At 39.0% G+C, this 23,504-nt stretch overlaps 1 protein-coding gene across 1 annotated transcript in view; it reads left to right on the top strand.

Annotated features, from left to right (window-relative positions):
• The window catches only part of LOC126260462 (dual specificity calcium/calmodulin-dependent 3',5'-cyclic nucleotide phosphodiesterase 1-like), a 620,495-nt gene that overhangs the window by 517,485 nt on the left and 79,506 nt on the right, over positions 1 to 23,504 (top strand). Inside the window, exon 8 of the mRNA XM_049957791.1 lies at positions 22,126 to 22,266. Within this exon, the coding sequence (XP_049813748.1) occupies positions 22,126 to 22,266 (141 nt within the window). The remainder of the gene's footprint in view (positions 1 to 22,125; positions 22,267 to 23,504) is intronic.

Raw genomic sequence — 23,504 nt, 5'->3', positions numbered from 1 at the left:
TTAGTCAGCTTTCTGAATTATATACATAACGGGTTGATCAAATTTTACTATAATAAACTTTATAAAAAATGTATGTAAGATATTCAGTATTTGTACAGAGAAATAGAAACATTTGTGTTACATTTCAAATTGGTGTCCTTTAATTTGTCCTATACTCATGAAAACTTAAGATGTCTGCTTCAAAAGACAAATGGAAGAAATCACAGAAAAGGATATATTAACAACCAATATGAGGATGAAATGGTCTGGTTTTTCTTCCATCTACCTTTCCCGTGGCATCATACCTGCATTGGAGTTTGCAGTATATTCATTGCCATCATGTTGTGCCATTTTAAAAAGAGACTCTGGTATTGTGAACTCACTTCCCACTATACACAAAATTTGCAAGTAAAATTTGTGGATCAAGTTTTACTGTAATAAAGCAGATCATTCATTTATTTAGAATGCTTGACCTTGCTGGATCAAACCACTGTTCAATAAAACAACAACTCTGCTGTGTCACAATGTTGTAGTCATTATAAACAATAATTCTTGGTGGTCTGCCACTACTTCTGTTTTTCTTCCAGCCAGATAAATATAAAATTATCTGAATGCAAGTAATACAATCAAATTTCGTTCAGTCACAGGGCATTTTCTTTTCCATATGTTAAAGAACTACTGACAAAACCAGTGGTCCTGACTCTCTATACTTCCTCAGTTTCTTCTGATTGATGCAAATGGACTCCCAAGTCATGTTTCAAACTAGCATACTAAATAAAAAAACCTGCCATTGCCTGCTAACTTGAATACACACTGGATTACTACATTGGCAGACTTTGCTATTGGCTGTGATGGTTAGGCTTTTGATCCCTTTGACATTCTGGTTAACTGTCTTGTTCTGTTTTTGGCTCTAGTGGACATTGATTCAGCATGGAGAGGATACAAAGTATTGACTTGTTGTCGTGTGACTGTGTTGAATGAATCATGTATTTTTCAATTTAAGTGTAGAATACTTCATGAACCAGGTTGGTGTGAATCTCTACTGGAGCAAGACAAAGAGGAAATGATTATAAAGAAAATGCAAGAATGGAGTCATAAATGGTGAACAAGATGTGTGAATTGTTTATTTGAAAATGTTTTCTCAAAGAAACCAGCTGTGATAAAAGACCCACTGTACAAAACTAAGATTAAACATGGTAAGCCACATTACACAAAACAATACCCTGTACTACAGGCAAAGAAGTTCATTGTGGAGAAAGAGAAACAGTGCATGTTATCAAAAAACTGTTGAATGAGGACACAGTCAACACTATAATCCTTTAAATTCAGTAGACAAGAAAAATGGTGTTGGTTCTCAGTGCCCTCAATGCAAACCAAATCTTTGAGCCTGAAAGAGATCAGTCAGAAACATTAGATGAATTGACATCTTGATGTGTCGGGTGTTCTGTGAGATATCAGTGTCATTCTTGCGTGATATTTCAATAATGTGACATGTTATCTTCATTGCTACCTGATGAAGATAATGAATCATATTTCAACACACACACACACAAATGCAACACACACCTATGACTGCAGTCTCAGGCAACATGCAAGAATGGCTCTGATATTGTGCAGAATGTCCGACACCTCAAGATGTCAACAGACTGCACACACATCATTGGATGAATTACTGTAGAAGTTCAACCAATCTAAAATCTTCTATAACCAAGACATGGCAGCAGGATATCTTCAGATTGGAAGATTCAAGGCAGTACACAGCTTTTATGTCTGAGTGAAAATGCTATAAATGTGCATGATGCCATTTGGATTAAACTTGTCAGTCACTTCTTTTACAAGGGAACTTGATGTAGTCCTGGGTGAGGAAGAAAGGAGTAAAATTATAATGTATGTAGATGATATATTGATAACTACTGTGATGTGGCAAGTGTGTACAATGTTACTAGAACAAATACTTTGAAGATTTCAAGAAGAAAGTATTACTGTCAGTTTTAATAAGACAGAGTTCACAAGGCAAGAGGCAAAATTTTAAGTTTACACTATTACAAACTGAGGAATAAAACCAGATGATGAGTAACTATGAGCAGTCAGTGATATTCCAAGACCTAATTGTCAAAGTTGGTTGCACCGATTTTCAATTTCTATAGAAGATTTGTTGGGATAGAAATACAGAACAGCTATGTGTTGAACTATTTGATAAAGAAAAACAGTATGTGGAAGTGGATGGATGAATTTAAGACAGATTTCTGTCCATTAAAGAGCAACTTGTACATGGCTGATCATTAAAATTGCAACATCATGAAGGCACTATGCAGTGAACATCAAATGGCATTAGAAGTAATACATTTTTGGATACTCAAATGATTAATATCTCAGTGTGACTGCAGAAAGTAGATAGGAGTGATGGCACCTATCTTTTGTGTATAAGGAAAGATTATGCAGCAAATTTCTAAATCAGAAATTACATCTCAATGTTATTTGTTTGTGATGCAGTTGTGTTATGTGTAAGGAGAAATGACTACCAGAATGTGTCAGAATTTGACAGCAGTTGCATTGTGGCCTGTCATTGTGGTCTGTTGTTCAACAATATTGTTGCATGTGTTGATCAGTATCATACAACTATCATTAATGGGCATCACTGCCTTGCAGGATCTCAGTAGCCCCATATGACTAGCGCCCAATAGGACAGACAAATAAAGGAAATGTATTCACAGTTGCAAATGTGGACATCCATCAGCTGTAGAACGAAATGATGACAGTTAAAATCTGTGTTGGATCAGGACTCGAACTCTGATTTTGTGTTTATTGAGAATGGTCGCCTTACAGGTAGGCTACACAAGCACTACCTCATGGCCAGACCCAAGCTTCCATATGTCATCTCCAATGTGTCAACAACCTGTACTTATACATTTTTTATATATATTCTCATACAAGGCAGATATTTTAATTGATGATTACTTGCTCGGTATCGGCAGATAAATACGGTATTGCAGTGCCTGTGTTTTTCCAAGGTACAATGCATTGTTCCATAAGACACGAGTGCATGTCCAAGGAGCAGGCACTGGGGTGATTACAGCCATTATGAAATGTATGAAATGTGCTTGAAGTTGTAGACATGGACAACAATCAGTTGCATAATGTAATGACGACAGTGAAAATTTATGCCAGACCAGGGCTCAAACCCAGCTTTCCCACTTATCACAAGCAGTTGCCTTATCATTAGGCTATCTGAACACGCTCATGGCCAGACCCAAACTTCCACATGTCATCGGCCATGTGTCAACAACCTGTACTCGTACATCCATTATGCACATTCCTGTCCTGGGAGGCATCTTAATTGTAAGTCACTTGCCCAGTTTCAGCAGATAAATACAATATTGCAGTGAAGTTCCTTAGAATATGCAAGCACAACGTGTGGAAGTTTGATGCTCAGATAGCTTAGTGGTAAGGCAACCGTCCACAATAAGTGGTAAATCCTGGTTCGAGCCCTGGTCCATTCCATTATATGTCATTTTTGCAACTGTGATGGCATTTCAGGCACTTCATAATGGCTGTAGTCACAGCAGTGCCTGTTTGCACAAGAGTGCATGCCCGAAGGCTGTCATACTTTGGAAAAACACAGACACTGCAATATCTTATTTATCTGCCCACTTAGCTTTCAGTTAAAATGTCTCCCCTGAACAGGAATATATATATGGATGTACAAACACAGGTTGTAGACACATAGTTGACAGCATATTGAAGTTTGGATCTGACCATGAGCCTTCCTTGGATAGCCTAATGTTAATGTGACCGCTTGCAATAAACGGAAACCTGAGTTCAAGACTCGATCTGGCACAAATTTTCACTGTCGTCATTCCATTATACAACTGATGGTTGTCCATAGTCATAACTGTGAATACATTTAATTTATTTCATAATGCTGGTAGTTGTTGCAGTGCCTGTTACTTCAGACATGCTTGCATGCATGTCCGAAGGAACGTTACATTTTACTTTGAAAAAGCACAGGTACTGCAATGTTGTATCAGGCAGTCAGGTTGTTTACCTGGGATATGGAGGATGGTATGGCCACATCACATACCCTGAGTCAGGAAATTGTCCTGTCTGCAGAAAGACAGGCATCCACATAGACAGTGCTACGATGTCTGGAGCATAGGGACTTTCAGCATAGTAATCACTGTTGCAGCTTCCCTTGACATCGCAGTAGAGGGAGGTGTGCTGGGAGTGATGCACCCAACATAAACACGTCACTGTTTTTCATGCAGCATCATGATAAACATACATATCTGTGGAGGCTCTGGGGAGAATGGATGTTGCCAGATTATATTCCTCAACATCACAAAAGCCCAGTACTTGGCATTATGGTATGAGGTGCAGTTGGATACACAACACAAACTTCTCTGCTTCACATAGTCTTTAATTTGGACTGCACACTTTATCTTTTCAGTATGTAGAGGCTGGTGGCTGTGCCCTAGCTTTGAGGTTCTTTGATGCTATGTTTCAAGAAGATAACACAAGACCACATGCTGCTTGTGCTGTCCTGGTGTAACTTGATACAGAAGGTGTCTGGCTCTTGCCCTGCCCAGCATGCTCCCCAGACTTCTTACCCATTGAAAGCATCTGGTAATGGAATGCCAAGAGACTGGCATGCCAACATTCATCAGCCATTATGATTGATGATTTCTGGCATAGGGTTGAAGCAGCATGAAATGACATAACTGTATCTTTCATCCAAGCTCAGTTAGAATTGATGCCCAGCTGGATCAGAACCATTGTTGCTACCAGTGGTGGCTGTTCTTTCTAAAAATGTGTTATTCAGGTCTGTCAAGATTCTTTTGTGACAAAACCATTCAGATGCCATTTTGTTGGCACTCAGGATTTGATACATCAGATTCCTGTCACAATAAAATTCAGTCATTAGGTGCAAATATATTTCTACTATGATTTACCAGTTTTGACAATGTAATTTGTCACCTACAGAAGCCTACAATAATCTCACTAACTTTGTAGGCTTCTCAAGATTATAAATTAGTTTGTGAGAACTGGTAAAACATAATAAAAGTATATTTGCAACTGACAACTGAATTTTATTGTGAAAAGAGTACATACTACAGTTGCTGAAAATTACAGCCATGAATAAAATAAAATATTGGATTCTTGAGCTCTTAAAGTTGCAGAAAACAATTTTCAGGCAACTTTATTTGTTATTAAGAGAATGCAGGAAATGTGTAAGTGTCTTAAAACCCATAGAGTCTGACAAGATAGCATACTGACTCATGACATCATAAATGTCATGCAACCACTGTGAGCATTTTAGCAGGAAAAAAATGAAATAATCAAAAGTGTTATTTAAATAATATAAGTGCTGTGAAGGACATGCTTCATTTGGCCTCTGCAGTCCCATTTACTTTCTAAATAAAAAAAGGTGCAATTAATAATCTCTAACTTATTCAAAATATATTGTAATAAGCTATATTTGGTGTTTTTCTTTTGGTTGCCAAAAGGAATGTGTTTTGTGGCTGTCCAACACACAGACATGCTGCATGTAGTTGTCCATGCTACAAACATGATTCTCATAAATTCACTTTGCAACACTGGAATGGGTACCCTTGTGCTTTATTGATAGTCATACAATATGGGTGCCCTTGTGATTTATTGATAGTCGTATTGTATGCTAACCTATCAGAAATTGGAGCCTTTTAAGCTGAATTGATACATTAATTGAAATGAGTGGAATTTGTGGTATGAATACTGACTTGCCTTTTTTTTTCAGTTAATTTTGCCAACTCTGTGGTATGGTTTACAGAGTTTCTTGTAAGGGCATAGCAGAGTCATTGAGGGAATTTAGAAATTCTATGGGGAAGTTGATGCCTTCATCTTGGTCCATCATTGCATCAATGCATAAAGCTTTTTACCCCAGCAACATATTCTGTATTTGTTGTTTTGTTTATTGAACTACATCACTTTTTGTTGCTAAAATTGTTTGCTCACAGAAGCATTCTTTATTTATGTAGTTTTTCTCAGTAAGTGGATAAACTTATTTGATGAGTTGGCTACAATGAGCATACATTGTACAACACACTGGACATGACAATTTTGCATGAGTGTGAATCAGTGCAACATGTAACATTTTGTAGTTTTTTTCTCAAAACGGAAGGAAGGAGGATTAGTGTTCAACATGACATTGACAATAAGATTACGACAGTTGGAGTGAAAGCTCAGATTCTTTTTGCTAAGGATTGGGAAGGAAATCAGCCATGCCTTTCACATCAACCATCTCGACATCTGCATGGGTTGATTTAGGGAAATTGTGAAAAACCAAATTCTGGAGGTTGTAGGCAGATTTGAACTGCCATTTTCTAGCATTTGAGAATATTCATAAAAGCTTCAGAACAGTATAGAACAATCCCAAATTTTTTCCTTGAAAAATACATTAATGTGAAAAAGACAGAAGACATCCTGGTGACCACGATGTGTTGGCGTATCTCCGTAACCAGAACAGCTACCTCTGCACAACCACTGTAGAGCACAACAGAGGTAGTTCCAGACCTAAAGAAACAAGTAATGAGCTGTGGGTGGGTTTGTAGGTATCACCATTTCTCTCTCTCTCTCTCTCTCTCTCTCTCTCTCTCTCTCTCTCTCTCACACACACACACACACACACACACACACACACACACACACACACACACACCAAAGATGACTCTGTCCCTGATAGTAGGAACATAACAGCAATTAATAAAGTCAAGCTGTCACTGTAATAATGCTGTTTTGCATATTCTATATTATCTTTTATTATGAACCACCATAAAACCAGAACCAATTGCCATAAAAAGGAAGAACAATTGAAAAGCAAAAGTGCTAAATGAAAATTAAAGCAGACATTTTGTAGCAAAGTTTTATACAGTTAAATAATAAACCTTAAATGCTGTATTATGAGCTTTTTAATTTGAAAATTGCTCAAAAATGCTATTTTCATGGGTTACTTACCACAACATTTTTTCTGGCAGAATCCACATGACAGTTGCAACCTTGTGGCATACAGGTCCTAAATATGACCCTGCAGGCCAGCATCAAAGAGAGAAGAGAATTTGTCACACATGACCTGATAGGCATCTAAGTCAAAAACTTCTGTTTGTGGCTAGACACAGCATCCAGTAAAGAGAGACAGTATGAGACATTTTTGCACATTGCCTCCAGTTCACAGACATTCTGGGGCAGAAAATTTTGTTCACTATAATAATGGAGACACTGTGCAGTAGATTTAATGGGTGATGTCCAAAGTTTCTTGAAGTTCATTTATTAACAAGACAGTGACTCCCACATCAAGCTGAAATTGAATAGGGAGTCCTTTTAATGAGGTGAAAGAATATTTGCTTTTTCCTTTATGTGAACAAGTTGAACTTTGTGAACAATTTGTTGACATGTTTATGCTGTAGTGTTTGGTGCTGTTTCTGCTGAGAGTAAGCTGGCTGTGGCAGTGACCCTTCAAGAAGGGTCGTCGAGCAGATGCGCAAAACTATAGACCTATATCTCTGACGTCGATCTGTTGTAGAATTTTAGAACATGTTTTTTGCTCGAGTATCATGTCGTTTTTGGAAACCCAGAATCTACTATGTAGGAATCAACATGGATTCCGGAAACAGCGATCGTGTGAGACCCAACTCGCTTTATTTGTTCATGAGACCCAGAAAATATTAGATACAGGCTCCCAGGTAGATGCTATTTTTCTTGACTTCCGGAAGGCGTTCGATACAGTTCCGCACTGTCGCCTGATAAACAAAGTAAGAGCCTACGGAATATCAGACCAGCTGTGTGGCTGAAATGAAGAGTTTTTAGCAAACAGAACACAGCATGTTGTTATCAATGGAGAGACGTCTACAGACGTTAAAGTAACCTCTGGCGTGCCACAGGGGAGTGTTATGGGACCATTGCTTTTCACAATATATATAAATGACCTGGTAGATAGTGTCGGAAGTTCCATGCGGCTTTTCGCGGATGATGCTGTAGTATACAGAGAAGTTGCAGCATTAGAAAATTGTGGCGAAATGCAGGAAGATCTGCAGTGGATAGGCACTTGGTGCAGGGAGTGGCAACTGTCCCTTAACATAGACAAATGTAATGTATTGCGATTACATAGAAAGAAGGATCCATTATTGTATGATTTTATGATTGTGGAACAAACACTGGTAGCAGTTACTTCTGTAAAATATCTGGGAGTATGCGTGCGGAACGATTTGAAGTGGAATGATCGTATAAAATTAATTGTTGGTAAGGCGGGTACCAGGTTGAGATTCATTGGGAGAGTGCTTAGAAAATGTAGTCCATCAACAAAGGAGGTGGCTTACAAAACACTCGTTCCACCTATACTTGAGTATTGCTCATCAGTGTGGGATCCGTACCAGATCGGGTTGACGGAGGAGATAGAGAAGATCCAAAGAAGAGCGGCGCGTTTCGTCACAGGGTTATTTGGTAACCGTGATAGCGTTACGGAGATGTTTAATAAACTCAAGTGGCAGACTCGGCAAGAGAGGCGCTCTGCATCGTGGTGTAGCTTGCTCGCCAGGTTTCAAGAGGGTGCGTTTCTGGATGAGGTATCGAATATATTGCTTCCCCCTACTTATACCTCCCGAGGAGATCACGAATGTAAAATTAGAGAGATTGGAGCACGCATGGAGGCTTTCAGACAGTCGTTCTTCCCGCGAACCATACGCGACTGGAACAGGAAAGGGAGGTAATGACAGTGGCACGTAAAGTGCCCTCCGCCACACACCGTTGGGTGGCTTGCGGAGTATAAATGTAGATGTAGATGTAGACTGCAGCAACTAAGACTGCAGCGGCCACTAATGTGTGATACGATAAACACTGTATGTTTGATTTTCCCACAGTGACCACTATCTTCATTCTATGAAGGAGACTGGAAATGAGAATGCCTATTGAAACAATGACAGAAAGCTGGGAAATCCTGAGTTGCTCATGTGCAGGAACTGAAGTTCACACTGAAGTATGCACTCTGCATGCATAAGAGTTTCTGTTAATAGCATGCTGGGCTGTATCACTTTCCATTGATGAACATTCTGAATTCCAGTAACATGACAACAGGCATTGACAAGAATTATTGTTTGAAGGCTGATCTGATTTATGATCCCAATCAGTTTTACACTAGTGGAAATGCTTTAGACACAGAGGACATGGTGTGTTCTTTGCACAAACGTGCTGACATGAAGATTTTGTAAGGTCTAGTGATTGCAATAACTTCATCTAGTGTGGGGTTGTCCAATCTTAAGATTTGTAATGAAAAATCCTATTTAGGAATGTAATGATTTATGACATCAAAGGCTAAAGATACCACACGTAATTGTTTACAGATAATATTATCGCTTGTAATGTGATACTTTTGCAGCAAACCTTTTCAGTCTGCCACCCAAGATATGTAAGTTTTTGAAGATATCTTGTGACACTGAAAAAAATTCAAGCCTATCAGTGACCATGTGATGCTTTTGTTCATAGTAGGACGACAAGAGGAAACAAATATCTGCAAAAGCTAGTGTCTCAGAATCTGCAAGAGAATGCAATTTATGAAGAACAGAGAGAAACTTGGGATTATTTGCTGAAAGACAAATGCAGTGAATAACAATACCTTTGATATTAGCTGATTGAGAGTGCAGGAATAGTATGTGATGGAAGCTGTCCCAGTCTCCTTCTTCAGGCAGACACTGCACTGGAGGGCAACCCACTCTAAGGTAGCTTGTTATGTAGCTTGTCACTGTGAATGTTGCTCAGACTGTTGCTGCAGCTGCCACAATTTCAAGAATTTTGAGTCCATGGCAGCATTGAGTGTTGCATTTAGAGTTCAGTGATCAAGTACAGTCAACATACTGACTTAGAGTCCATGTTGCCACTGAGGTATTAGGCACTGAAGTTGTTGAATACATTGATTTATTCAATACAGTCACAGGACAACAAATAAATACACTCCTGGAAATGGAAAAAAGAACACATTGACACCGGTGTGTCAGACCCACCATACTTGCTCCGGACACTGCGAGAGGGCTGTACAAGCAATGATCACACGCACGGCACAGCGGACACACCAGGAACCGCGGTGTTGGCCGTCGAATGGCGCTAGCTGTGCAGCATTTGTGCACCGCCGCCGTCAGTGTCAGCCAGTTTGCCGTGGCATACGGAGCTCCATCGCAGTCTTTAACACTGGTAGCATGCCGCGACAGCGTGGACGTGAACCGTATGTGCAGTTGACGGACTTTGAGCGAGGGCGTATAGTGGGCATGCAGGAGGCCGGGTGGACGTACCGCCGAATTGCTCAACACGTGGGGCGTGAGGTCTCCACAGTACATCGATGTTGTCGCCAGTGGTCGGCGGAAGGTGCACGTGCCTGTCGACCTGGGACCGGACCGCAGCGACGCACGGATGCACGCCAAGACCGTAGGATCCTACGCAGTGCCGTAGGGGACCGCACCACCACTTCCCAGCAAAGTAGGGACACTGTTGCTCCTGGGGTATTTGCGAGGACCATTCGCAACCGTCTCCATGAAGCTGGGCTACGGTCCCGCACACCGTTAGGCCGTCTTCCGCTCACGCCCCAACATCGTGCAGCCCGCCTCCAGTGGTGTCGCGACAGGCGTGAATGGAGGGACGAATGGAGACGTGTCGTCTTCAGCGATGAGAGTCGCTTCTGCCTTGGTGCCAATGATGGTCGTATGCGTGTTTGGCGCCGTGCAGGTGAGCGCCACAATCAGGACTGCATACGACCGAGGCACACACGGCCAACACCCAGCATCATGGTGTGGGGAGCGATTTCCTACACTGGCCGTAGACCACTGGTGATCGTCGAGGGGACACTGAATAGTGCACGGTACATCCAAACCGTCATCGAACCCATCGTTCTACCATTCCTAGACCGGCAAGGGAACTTGCTGTTCCAACAGGACAGTGCACGTCCTCATGTATCCCGTGCCACCCAACGTGCTCTAGAAGGTGTAAGTCAACTACCCTGGCCAGCAAGATCTCCGGATCTGTCCCCCATTGAGCATGTTTGGGACTGGATGAAGCGTCGTCTCACGCGGTCTGCACGTCCAGCACGAACGCTGGTCCAACTGAGGCGCCAGGTGGAAATGGCATGGCAAGTCGTTCCACAGGACTACATCCAGCATCTCTACGATCGTCTCCATGGGAGAATAGCAGCCTGCATTGCTGCGAAAGGTGGATATACACTGTACTAGTGCCGACATTGTGCATGCTCTGTTGCCTGTGTCTATGTGCCTGTGGTTCTGTCAGTGTGATCATGTGATGTATCTGACCCCAGGAATGTGTCAATAAAGTTTCCCCTCCCTGGGACAATGAATTCACGGTGTTCTTATTTCAATTTCCAGGAGTGTAGTTTGTATCCTGTACATTGTTGTTTAAAAGGAAACAAAAGAAAAAGAGAAATTCGGAGTAGGTATTAAAATCTGTGGAGAAGAAATAAAAACTTTGAAGTTCGCCGATGACACTGTAATTCTGTCAGAGACAGCAAAGGACTTGGAAGAGCAGTTGAATGGAATGGAAAGTGTCTTGAAAGGAGGATATAAGATGAACATCAACAAAAGCAAAACGAGGATAATGGAATGTGATAGAATTAAGTCGGGTAATGCTGAGGGAATTAGATTATGAAATGAGTAGTAAAGGAGTTTTGCTATTTGGGGAGCAAAATAACTGGTGATGGTAGAAGTAGAGAAGATATAAAATGTAGACTGGCAATGGCAAGGAAAATGTTTCTGAAGAACAGAAATTTGTTAACATCGAGTATAGATTCAAGTGTCAGGAAGTCGTTTCTGAAAGTATTTGTATGGAGTATAGCCATGTATGGAAGGTGAAACATGGACGATAAATAGTTTGGGCAAGAAGAGAATAGAAGCTTTTGAAATGTGGTGCTACAGAAGAATGCTGAAGATTAGATGGGTAGATCACATAACTAATGAGGAGGTATTGAATAGAACTGGGGAGAAGAGGAGTTTGTGGCACAACCTAACAAGAGAATGGACCGGTTGGTAGGACATGTTCTGAGGCATCAAGGGATCACAATTTTAGCATTGGAGGGCAGTGTGGAGGGTAAAAATCGTAGAGGGGGACCAAGAGATGACTACATTAAGCAGATTCAGAAGGATGTAGGTTGTAGTAAGTAATGGGAGATGAAGAAGCTTGCAGAGGATAGAGTAGCATGGGGAGCTGCATCAAACCAGTCTCAGGACTGAAGACCACAACAATAACATCCTGTCCATGATGAGTTGGAGTCCACAAGAACCAAAAACAGAACAAGATAGTTCACCAGTATGTCCAAGCGATCCAAATCCAAGTTGTCGTACACAATAGCAGAGTCCTCCAATTTAGTAGTCTCCTATATATCGAAGTCTACAAGCAACAGGAAGTTTACTCAATCAGTTTAGGTAACGTTACCAGCTGCTTGATGATCTGAAGTAATTTTGCATGGCTGATGCTGATCCCTATAGAATGGCCATTCACTATAGTTGAGGTTGTGAGTGACTCCTAGTGCAAGTTGTGGTGTGTTGTAAGCAGCTCCTACCACAGACTAGTGTATGTCAGAGATTATGCTCTGTCAATATTGATGTCCAAGTCACAGTCTGAGCTGATATTGGGCTAGGATACAAGAGTTCACCCATCTCTTCTTCTGCTGCATAATACTTTCCTGCTTCATTTGAGACACCATCTTCCCTTGTTATTTTGGCTATGTTTGTTTATTTCTTCCACCTACTTACCCACAGTTTTTGTACTAAATAGCACAGTATGCAGTTCTCCATTTACACAGATTAATATTTTCCTTGTGCAAAAATTGAGCTGAAGCTGATTTGCACTGAACCAGTCTGCACAAATTATTGTAGGTACACTAAAGTCCTTGTGGAATCACAGCAGGTATCTCATATTTCTTCTTGCTTACCTCGACATCTAGACAGTACATGATGTCTAATAGCTTTACTGTTTTGTCTGACAGAACTGTCCACTTTAAAGACACTCATGGGTAGACTAGGCACATTTTCATTTTACTTCCAAAGCTTCTTGTATTGAACATTAGATGTTGCACAATCCTGTGTCTCCTAAAGAAGAATCCTCTGACCATAAATTTCAAGACCGAGTGCAAGTGAACTTTTCTACCTTCCTTTCTTCAACCAACAACTTCTCTTGTGCATAGCTAACTCTTTCCTTCTTATGTACCCACAACTGCCTTGTTTACCCCTTCAGCAAAATTCCAGGGTGGGGCATTTCTGGAATAATATTTAGCCTTACTGGCTGCAAACCCTCTCATTGTTCTTATAACAATTCAGCCTTAGCCCACATGGAATTCTGTCAACAAAACTTCCGTCAGTTTATTGGCAAGATCCATGTCACTCATTTCCTGATCTATTTGGTATTGATCTACCACCTCACCCACATCTGTTTGGCCAGTTATTTGTGGGTGTTTGCCTGATATCATTGTGTTCATAATATTCTCTTCTATCTGATGTCCCTTCACTGTCTTGCAATCTTGTTTTAGTGCTGAAAGAAATACTTTGGGTGCCAATGTCATGTTTCTTTAATCCACATACATACTATGTAAACCACTGTGAAGTGCTTGGCAAATGGTATTTCCCACTGTGCCAGTTAATTTGTTTAAGAGCCTTCCTCACTTGTTCAGCCATTTCAATGAGCATTCCAATCAATCTTTCATGTACATCCGGTGGCAAGAGGTTTATCACCTATCTTAGTGCCACACATTTTTCAACTGAGGTGTCAAGGAGTTGATTTTGCTCATGCTCTCTCTCCAGGAATTCTGAATACATGACATCTTGTACTTGGTTATACAGTCTGTTGTTAATTGAACTCACTTTTGCATTTTGTTAATTCTTGGGCCAATACTTTGCTAGAAATTTAGCTTCAGAGTTGTCATACATCACCTTCCCTTTCTCTGGCCTCTCTCCACAGTTTACAACTTTGTCTTCCAAGATTTTTGCTACATATGTGATGTGATGTCCCTCTGGCCAGCTGTCTGGTAACACAACTTTGAAACTGCACTGAAATGCTACTGAAGTGATAACGCAAGGTTTTGCCACTTACAAGACAGTTGTGCTGTGAGCTGGCTTTACCATCGCACCCAAGCACTGTGTTCAGGATGTAGTCTATAGAAATGATAATTGATGTAGAGCATGTTTGCCAAGTAATACATTTTATTTTTCACAAATGAGTACACAATCAACTGACAGTGTTTTCAGTTCATAAAGTCTAGGCACTGCACAGAGCCACAGTTGGAGCTGATGCAAAATTTCATTCTTTTGACAGCATGGATGTTGTTGCCTTGTCCAGTTCCTTTCCAGTTAAACTGATAACAGTCCTTGACATCTTGGTATCAATGTTCTGCACTTAAGCCCCCGGCAGTTGATGGAACTTGTTTTGTTGTTTCATGGTGTCTGTGTTTACAGAATTCACTGGTTGTGAAGGTTTTAGTGCCTATGTTAGTGTTTACCCACTCCCATGAGCAAGGTGAGAGTTTGGATACCAGTTCCAAGTGAGGATACTTCAAGGGATACATCTGGACCTAGGAGACATCCTGGTCAGCTTTGATGTCACATCCCTGTTCACATAGGTACTTCTTGAGGACTCCTTGAAAATACTTAAGGGCCACTTTAATGAAGACCCAGTGGAATTGCTGGCTGCACACTCACTATCACATACTTCTAGTGTGGTGGAAAATTCTTCCAACAGATAGACAGAGTGGCCATGGTTTCCCCCTGGTGCCATGTATCGCAAACCTATGCATGGAACACTTCGAAGGAATGGCTCTTGAAATGGTGTGCCTGAATCTGAAGGTGTTCTATCACTATGTGGATGACATGTTTGTGATTTAGCCATATGAGGAAGAAAAATCTACAAGAATTTCTCAACCAAATCAAGGGCATGTAAGACAACATTAAATTGACCATGGTGGTGGAAGAAAATGGATGTCTGTCTTTCGTCAACATCATGATAAAGAGGAAGACTGAAGGCACATTAGATCATTCTGTTTACAGGAAGAAGACACATACCGCCCTGTACCTTAATGCCAGCAGCTGCCACCATCCAGCAACAACACAGATCTGTGTGCACCACCTTAGTGCACACAGCATGAGACATATCCAACAAGGAGAGTCTACCTGCTGAACTACAACACTTGAGAAAAAACTTTTATAAGAAAGGCTATTCTGAGATGTAGATAGGATGGCCTTTCCAACTGAACAAGAAGAAGAGACGAGACATACATGGAGAAGACACGGGTTCTGGGATTTGACCTTCAAGAAGGTTGTAAAATACAATTCCTTGACTACCTTGTCAATCGAGATAGCGGTTTCCAACTTAGCACCACATGGGATGCGGCAGTAACAAAAATACAACAAGAATGCTCTGATGCAAAACTTGCGAAGGCAGTGGACAGAAGGCCAGACCTCACCAGGATGCGATGCCCGCACTTGTCAGCATGCCCCCACCATCATTGGCCATAATTCCCCCCCCCCCCCCCTCCCCCTACCCCAGGTGCTGTGACATCCCTTCCAGAGTCATGCGATTGGTGCTGCCGATGCAGACAAGGCAGAGGAGCCTGTGGTCCAGCAGTGATAAAGAATTGGGCAGGATGCAAACCCAACACTTCACCTGAGGATGAAAAATAGGGAACTTGTTGAAACATTGCCACAGAATGAAGCCTTGACTTGGCTGATAACCTGAGAAGACTTCATCACAGTCACAATGTTGCAATTGTATCACACAGTTTACATAACATTTTGCCAAAATCGCTGACCAATACACCATCCCAGATTATTTCCATTTCAAAAAGCCCTCTGAAGCCTTGCAAAGCAAATTATGCTTGAAAATGCTCTTTATAGTGACTACAGTACCACTTCATTTTGATACTGTAGGAACATAGCTTGTTCACTCAACAGCTGTTGCTAGATTATAGTTGATGAAAAGCAATGTGATGGTTAAATTTCTGGAAAACTACTTCTTGTTGTACATAACAACCAATCCATATGCTGTTTAGAGCTATTCCAGTTCCTATCAGTTCCATTATTCTTGTTTGACACAAAGTTTCTAGCAGGCGCTATAACACTTGTCACCAAAGTTTGAGGTCATAGGACAGTAACCCACATGTAAGCCCCCTACCACATTTTGTTATTGTATTATGTTCCGAATTTATGAGTCAGCCCAACTGACTTGTAGCAGGGTTCACATCTGTAGTTCATATTCATTGCTAAAAATAATCATTTATCTTCACAGACAATCTAAATTAGATTATTTGTTCAAATTGTATATTATTAGCAAAACTGGCAATGCTCCACAATAATTGCTGAATATGTACTGGAAATGGATATGTGTCCCAGTCTGGGGTATCCTTGGGAATTGTGTGAGGACCCAGATTTTAGTTTCTCATTGCAACTTTGCTCACATTAAAGAGATGGCATCAAATTGTAAAAAATTATGTAGGTCAGGAATGAAGAAGATTCCTTTGCTTTCATTTGTGGTTATTATTATTTTCATTTTTTTAAATGTATTCTTCCCACTACAATTACAGAACTTCAGAATATTCACCATTTTTTACCTTTTTTGACACTGTATGGTATTAATGTGAACTGGTTTTCTGCACCACCAGTTTGTGAAAGGACAACAGACAACTGACTACCGTATGCAAAAACACACAGATTGTAAATCAGTTCCAAAGTACTTGAATGTCTTACGTAGAGCCTTGTTTATTGTTATTGCAAATGAAACCTGGATTGGGAATTGCAGTCGCTTAAAATGAATTGGTAAATTGATTCAGACATATCTGAATGTCAGACCTTTGCCTCCCTTATTGGTACTGCAAAGAAATCCTTTATTTGCTTAATTTGAAATGTATATTGGTAGGGTCATTGGTATAAGAGGTAGGAGGGAGATCTCTCCAACTGTGGGATCTGTGAGGATATTACCATCAATGATAGTATTTTGCATAGTTTTAATCTGCATGCAGATAGCATTATAATATCTGACAATTCAGAATGCATAGCAGTATTCTATTCTAATCATAAGCTGAAAATCATAAGTACAATATTCCTAATACACAAGTTTTCTATTGAAAACAACTGTGAGGGACAAAACAACACATTGTTGTGCATACAGTTTTTGTTTCAAATTATTTATGCAGAGAAACAGTACATATGAGAGAAACAATTCATCTAATGATTTAAATGCCCTGCTATTGTACTTGAAACCAACTGCAAGAAAGAAAAGAAAACCACACATTCTCATAGCACAACACAGCATTTTCTTTCTGTCAGTCACCTTTAACATGAAACCTGTACATTGTTGTTTAAAAATATGTATATACAGGCTATGTTCATCCAAATGATGTCTATTAGAGTATCATGTACAAATTTGAAGTAAATAGGTCAAGAAGTTTTTGATATTTTTGCTAACAGTTTCCCCCCTTTAGACAGGGTATTAAAAAAAGGTGTCAAATATTTTGTGAGTGGTAGCACCCACCAAAACAAGAAAAGAAGTCCATTAAACAAGGCCTCTAATATGCATACATTAAGAGCTATGAGCACTTGTCCATCTTTGATACTGTGTAACTCATCTGTTCTACTGCAAGCTCTTTGCTTTCCATATTTTGGGATGAGGTAGTTTGGATGAAACAGAAAAAAAAGAAAAGTACCCATAAACATATGCTTTAAAATGCATACTTTATGAAGTATGAGCACAAATTCAGTAGAAGAGATGTGTTTCACAGTAGCAAAGATGAACAAGTGCTAATAGCTCCTAAGGTGTGTGTTTTAGAGCCCATGTTCACCGGGAACTTTTTTTTTCTTTTTTTGTTTTTCCTAGATACCTCCCATTCTCCTTTCTCTCTCTCTCTCTCTCTCTCTTTTGGGGGGGGGGGGGAGGGGGAAGATACTATCACCACTCAAAATATTCTACACTTTTTTAACTCCCTGTTTATTAGTATAGCCCAGTGTGAAGAGAATATGAAATATAAACAGTTTTAGAACTTAGCTTCACTTTTATTTGGGTTTACTTTGTAAACAGTCATTTACACCTCTCAGTTCGTAGGTGCCCAAACACAGTTTCGGTTTCACAAGTCTTACTTTCTCTTTGGATAATGCGTTACTCGACCTGTGGGATTATTAACACACTCAAAATAAATTTAACGTGAGTTCAGTTTGCTGCTCCAGTCACTCACAGTCACAAACTTATATAGTAAATGTTCTAAGATTGTTCAACACTCACTATAAGCCCATTATAAGTTTTGAACAGTTGATGAGAATTTCAGGTAAATCCAGTAAAACGTGACCATCCATAACATGTTGTGAAATCTTAATTCTTGATATAATTAGATTATTAGAAATATATACTTTTTACACAAGGTTAATCATTTTAGAAAATGTTCTGTGTCTCTGATATACACTGTCCATCCAAAACATTCTGAGACTGATTTTAGTCATGATGTACAAGCACAGTAACTAAGGTGGCAGCTTGAATTAACAACTGTTAACAACAAATGTGCAATCGAACAGTTAGTTGTGAGCAGGCAGTATTAAATAGAGGATATGTGCCCATAGTGTGTCAACATTGTTGTGTCACAAATTAAAGGAGTAACATCTCTAAATCAAGTCTTCTAGGCATACTTCAGAATGTTTTGAAGATGAGAAAACAGTGTGCAAAGTTTGGCCCACATACCCTGAACAGAAACGACAGTATATGTATGCTGATAGAAATTCAAAATGTGAACAATTCTTTTCTGAAGAAAATCCGTATGGGCAATGCGACTTTGTGTTATCAAAATGAACCTACCACAAAACAACAAAGGCAGAAATTCATATTGACAGGTCAGTGCCTTGACAACTTTGACATTCAAGCCAATGTGACGCATGTGTTGAGCAACATCCCAAAGAAATATTTTTCTGACAGTATCACATGGTTATATGAATGTTCTGTACAGTGTACTCAAGAGGGAGGTGGGAGGGGGCATGCAGAACATGTGAAGCATTCTAACCACTGTCTTATGCTTTCCCTGTTATTTACCAATACTGTGAAACTTTTTGGATTGATGCATATTCCTGACCAAGAGAAGTTTACTAGTATCAACATAGGCCTTAATTTGAGGAAGATATTTCAGAAAATGCACTTTTGGAGCACAGTATTCTATGACAGTAAAACATGGACTGTGGGAAAACCAGAATAGAAGAAAATCAAAGCATTTGAGGTTTGGTGCTACAGAAGAATATTGAAAATTAAGTGATATGATGAGGTAAGGAATGAGGAGGGTCTGTGCAGAATCATTGAGGAAAGAAATGTATGGAAAACACTAACAGGAAAAAGGGACAGCATGAAAGGGCATCTCTTCAGACATGAGAGAATAAATTCCATGGTACCAGGGTGGAGGGTAAAAACTGTAGAGGAAGACAGAGATTGGAATTCATCCAGCATAGGTTGTAATTGCTACTCTGAGATGAAAAGGCTGGCACAGGAGAGGAATTCATGGCTGGTTGCATCAAATCAATCAGAAAACTGATGACTCAAAAAAAGGGGGGGGGGGGGTATATCGGCCATACTCTATGACATCGCTTCAGTGTATCTCTCCTCTACGGTAACTAAATGCCTTGCATTCCTAACCCACATTGTTGTTTTGTACCACAACAATTCCCCAGCTAGTGCCAGTTGTGCAGCATCTCTAAGAGAACCAGTGATGAAAAAAAGTACACCACCATGGCTAAATATGAGCATGCATGGTTTGCTTGACAACAGTATTGAATGGAAAGAAATAAGATTGACTAAGGAGATATACCTTAAGTAAAAAGTTAGAGTTAGTGGGGAACTAGTGGAGGGAAGAGATCATAGGGGAGTATACAGATGAAACAAGAGGAATGTGTGTAAGATGCAAAAGGGTGGAGAGTATATGGTTTGCTGATTGCATTATAATCTTGGCAGAATCCAAGAAGGTAGTTAATAAAATTTTGGAATACCTAAATAATAAATGTAGAGAATCTGAAATGAAAATAAATAAGAGAAAGTCCAAAAGCATAAAACTGAGTGGAAAAGAGAGAAGTTCAAAATCTGATAGATGGTTCCAAAATTCAGATTCTTGGAAAATAAAATGTGTCATGATATAAGATCATGAATAGCATTATCCAAGGAAGTGCTCAACAAAAAAAGTGGAAATTACTATGCAGACCCGAGAATAAAAATCTGGTGAAAGGATTGGCTTTATATATGGCAGAGACATGGACTTCACAAAATGATGAGGAAAGAGTGCCAGAAGCACTGGAAATGTAAGTATGGGGGAAACTAGAGGGTGTGAGGTGCGTAGAAGGACTGAGAAATGAGGGGGTGTTGAGAAAAGTGGGGGAGAACAGAAACCGCTTAGACACTGTAAGGAAAAGGAAGAAAAATAGACTTGGCCCCATGTGATAAGACAGTGCTTACTCCGGTAAGAAATTCAATAGATAGTAAAGGGAAAGAAAGGGTGAGGAAGAAGAGAATATCAATTAATGGACAGTGCTAAGAACAAAAGTGATAATTAAGGAGCATTGAAGAGAAACGTACAAAACAACCAGAGGTGACAAAGTTCCAGGCCTAGATCTGGCGCAAGGCAGAATGACTTCTGATTATGATAATGATGATGATGATGATGACACAGCTTAACTTTAAAAATATCTTGATCTTCAACCTTGGTTCCCAATTCTGAATTGACAACAGACCAAACTACAGTTAATCTTATCTCTGTGTTTGAAAATGAATATATTGTTTGTCTGATTTTAATTCCCAACATAAATTTTCTAAATAGTGTTCCATAACATTTAACACACATCATAAAATTAGTGTTTATGCTGAATTGTAGCCATACATTTCTATTTTTATATGTTAATAGAAAATTTCGTCTTATTAGTCATTAGATTTCATACAAAACATTTGTGTTACCCATATTGGAATATTGCTCAAATACTTGGGCTCTTTATAAGCTTGGATTATTGCAGTAAATTGAGTATATACATAGAAGTGCTTTACAAATGCTTACAGGCTTGTTTGTCTTGTGGATGGGCTCACCCAGAAATAATCTTCCTTCCCACATCTATCTTTGAATGAAATGAGGAAAAGTTGTTGATTTATGACTAAAATTTATGATTAAATGTTGTTCACATTGTGCCAACACTGAAATTGTTAGAGATGGAACACAAATTCAGTTGGATAAGAATGTGGCACAAAATAAGTTGTCACACAACAGAATCTCAACTGACAGATTCCTGCACTTGTACTAGAAAATTCCAAGAAGTGCAATTGAGAACTATCTATTAACATACATATTACAGCCTCTCCATTTTCCCATTCGAACACCGTTACGATAAAATTAGACATAACAACTAACCCGCAAGTAACCTTTCTTCCTACACCTTTATTTGAATGGAAAATAGGACAACTTGTTAGTTGGTGACTAAAGTTTATGATTTAATATTGTGCTAATACTAAAGCCATTAGAAACAGAACACAAATGTAGTTGGATAATGGTGTGGAATAAAATAAGCTGTGACTTGGTCTGAGGGAACCCTAGTATATTGTATAATGAAAGCACCTCTGCCATACAATTTGCAGTGCTGTGTGAAGTGTAGATGTACGTAGAGGACATGGAATAAAACTGTTTGGTGTGAATAATTTTCTTCTACTTTACAGTTATTTTATATGATTTTGTACTGTCAACTTAGAATATTTGGTCAAAAAGCATGTACTATTACCAAAGTCACTGTTCTTACTTGATTGTTTGTTAATATTTTTTAGAAAATCAGTTGGTTAAGTAAAAAAACCTGAGAGTTCCTGAACCATTACTGCAGTATGAATTTATCATTATATTTATTTTCACCTACTGAGACAAATAGTGAATTCTTTTTTCTAGATAAGAAGTTTAACAAATCACATTCTTTGTATCATGTTCCATTAATTATAAACACTCAGGTCTTTGCAACTTCACCAAGAGTACCCATGTTATACATTTTGGCATCTAACCACAGTTATTTATATTTGAAGAATATTCTATATCGTTCTCACAACTATGATGAATTTCCTTTATAGTCATTAATTTATATTCTATGTAATATCTTTCAGGTTCCACCTTCCACACTGGAGGCGTTTCTTACACGAATAGAGGAAGGTTATTGTCGTTACCGAAATCCATATCATAACAACCTACATGCAGCTGATGTGGCACAGACCGTCCACTATATGTTGTGCCAAACAGGGCTCATGGTAAGATTTTATCAGTTCTTTTATGCAAATCACATTTTAGTTTTTGAAGGGATGTATCAACCAATATATTGAAATGTAGTGACTTTTCAGTAAACAGAATTTCTTCCTTATTTATTAAAGTCTTTAAAAAGTTGTACATGCTATTTTTCTGTTTTAAATGTTGTTCCTAATTACATTACTTTCCACACATTTAAGAGAAAATTTTTCTTCTTCTTTATTATTATTTTTTATTGTTATGAGTTGAAGAGGACTCAGTTTGTAATCTGTGTTTGTTATGAGTTAAAGTGGACTCAATTGTAATCATTGATAAATGAGTCATAACAATATGTAGATGTTAATTGTTCCATTTGCAGTATTACTCCAATATCAAAATATTGAGGATTTAAAATATGTGTTTCAGGTTTGTGTGATTACAGTCACAAATAACTAAAAGACCAGATTACTACTTTTTTGTTGTTTTAAAAATATGCTCTATAATTCCACCCCCTCCCTCTTGTAAATCTTGCCTACATCTCTCACTTGGGAGAAGATAAGGAACTAATCTGTTGTGCCAAAAAAGATGATTATGCCCTCTAACAGTGACCTGTGTGATGATTTTCATCATTTTTTCATATACTTAACATTTGTTTTTAATGTAGGTCTATTCAAGTAAGATTATTGTTTTTATTGGTTTTTGCTAGTAGGACATATTTTCAGCATTCGCAATCAGATTGGATTTTTTCGTAATAATTGGCCCATTCCATAGCACAAAAATAATAACAAACAGAGTGTTAAATTGCTGTAGTCATTAACAAACAAAATACCAATGTTACAAAGGAATATCTATAAAATTACTTTCTGTTGACTGCTGAGATATCCTAATTGCATTTCATGTCAACACAAGTTTGTTTTGCTCAATGATATTTTCCAGTTGCATTTTTTATCAACAAAATCTGTTCCAAAACATTACTCTGTATGTGTAGTTGAAGATTTTCAGAGCAAAGCTCCGCAGTGAATGATTCTTGGTTTTATCGTCAATCCTCAAGACGTTCATGATGTTTCAGTAAACACACTGACTCACTGAAGATTGACACAGAAATCCAAGAAGATTTTACTACAGTGCTGAATAATGTTAATTGCCAGTTGCAAATATGTAATTTAAATGTAAATTTTAAGTTGTGAATCAGATTACTCATTTGACACTACAACTTTGACCTGAGAGACTCGGTGGCATTGCCTCAGGTGCTGAATGCTTCCTC

This window comes from Schistocerca nitens, chromosome 5 (assembly GCF_023898315.1).
Source record: "Schistocerca nitens isolate TAMUIC-IGC-003100 chromosome 5, iqSchNite1.1, whole genome shotgun sequence".
Classification (NCBI taxonomy): domain Eukaryota; kingdom Metazoa; phylum Arthropoda; class Insecta; order Orthoptera; family Acrididae; genus Schistocerca; species Schistocerca nitens.
The sequence above is the reverse complement of the archived record's forward strand: the minus strand, read 5'-3'. Positions and strand labels throughout refer to the sequence as shown.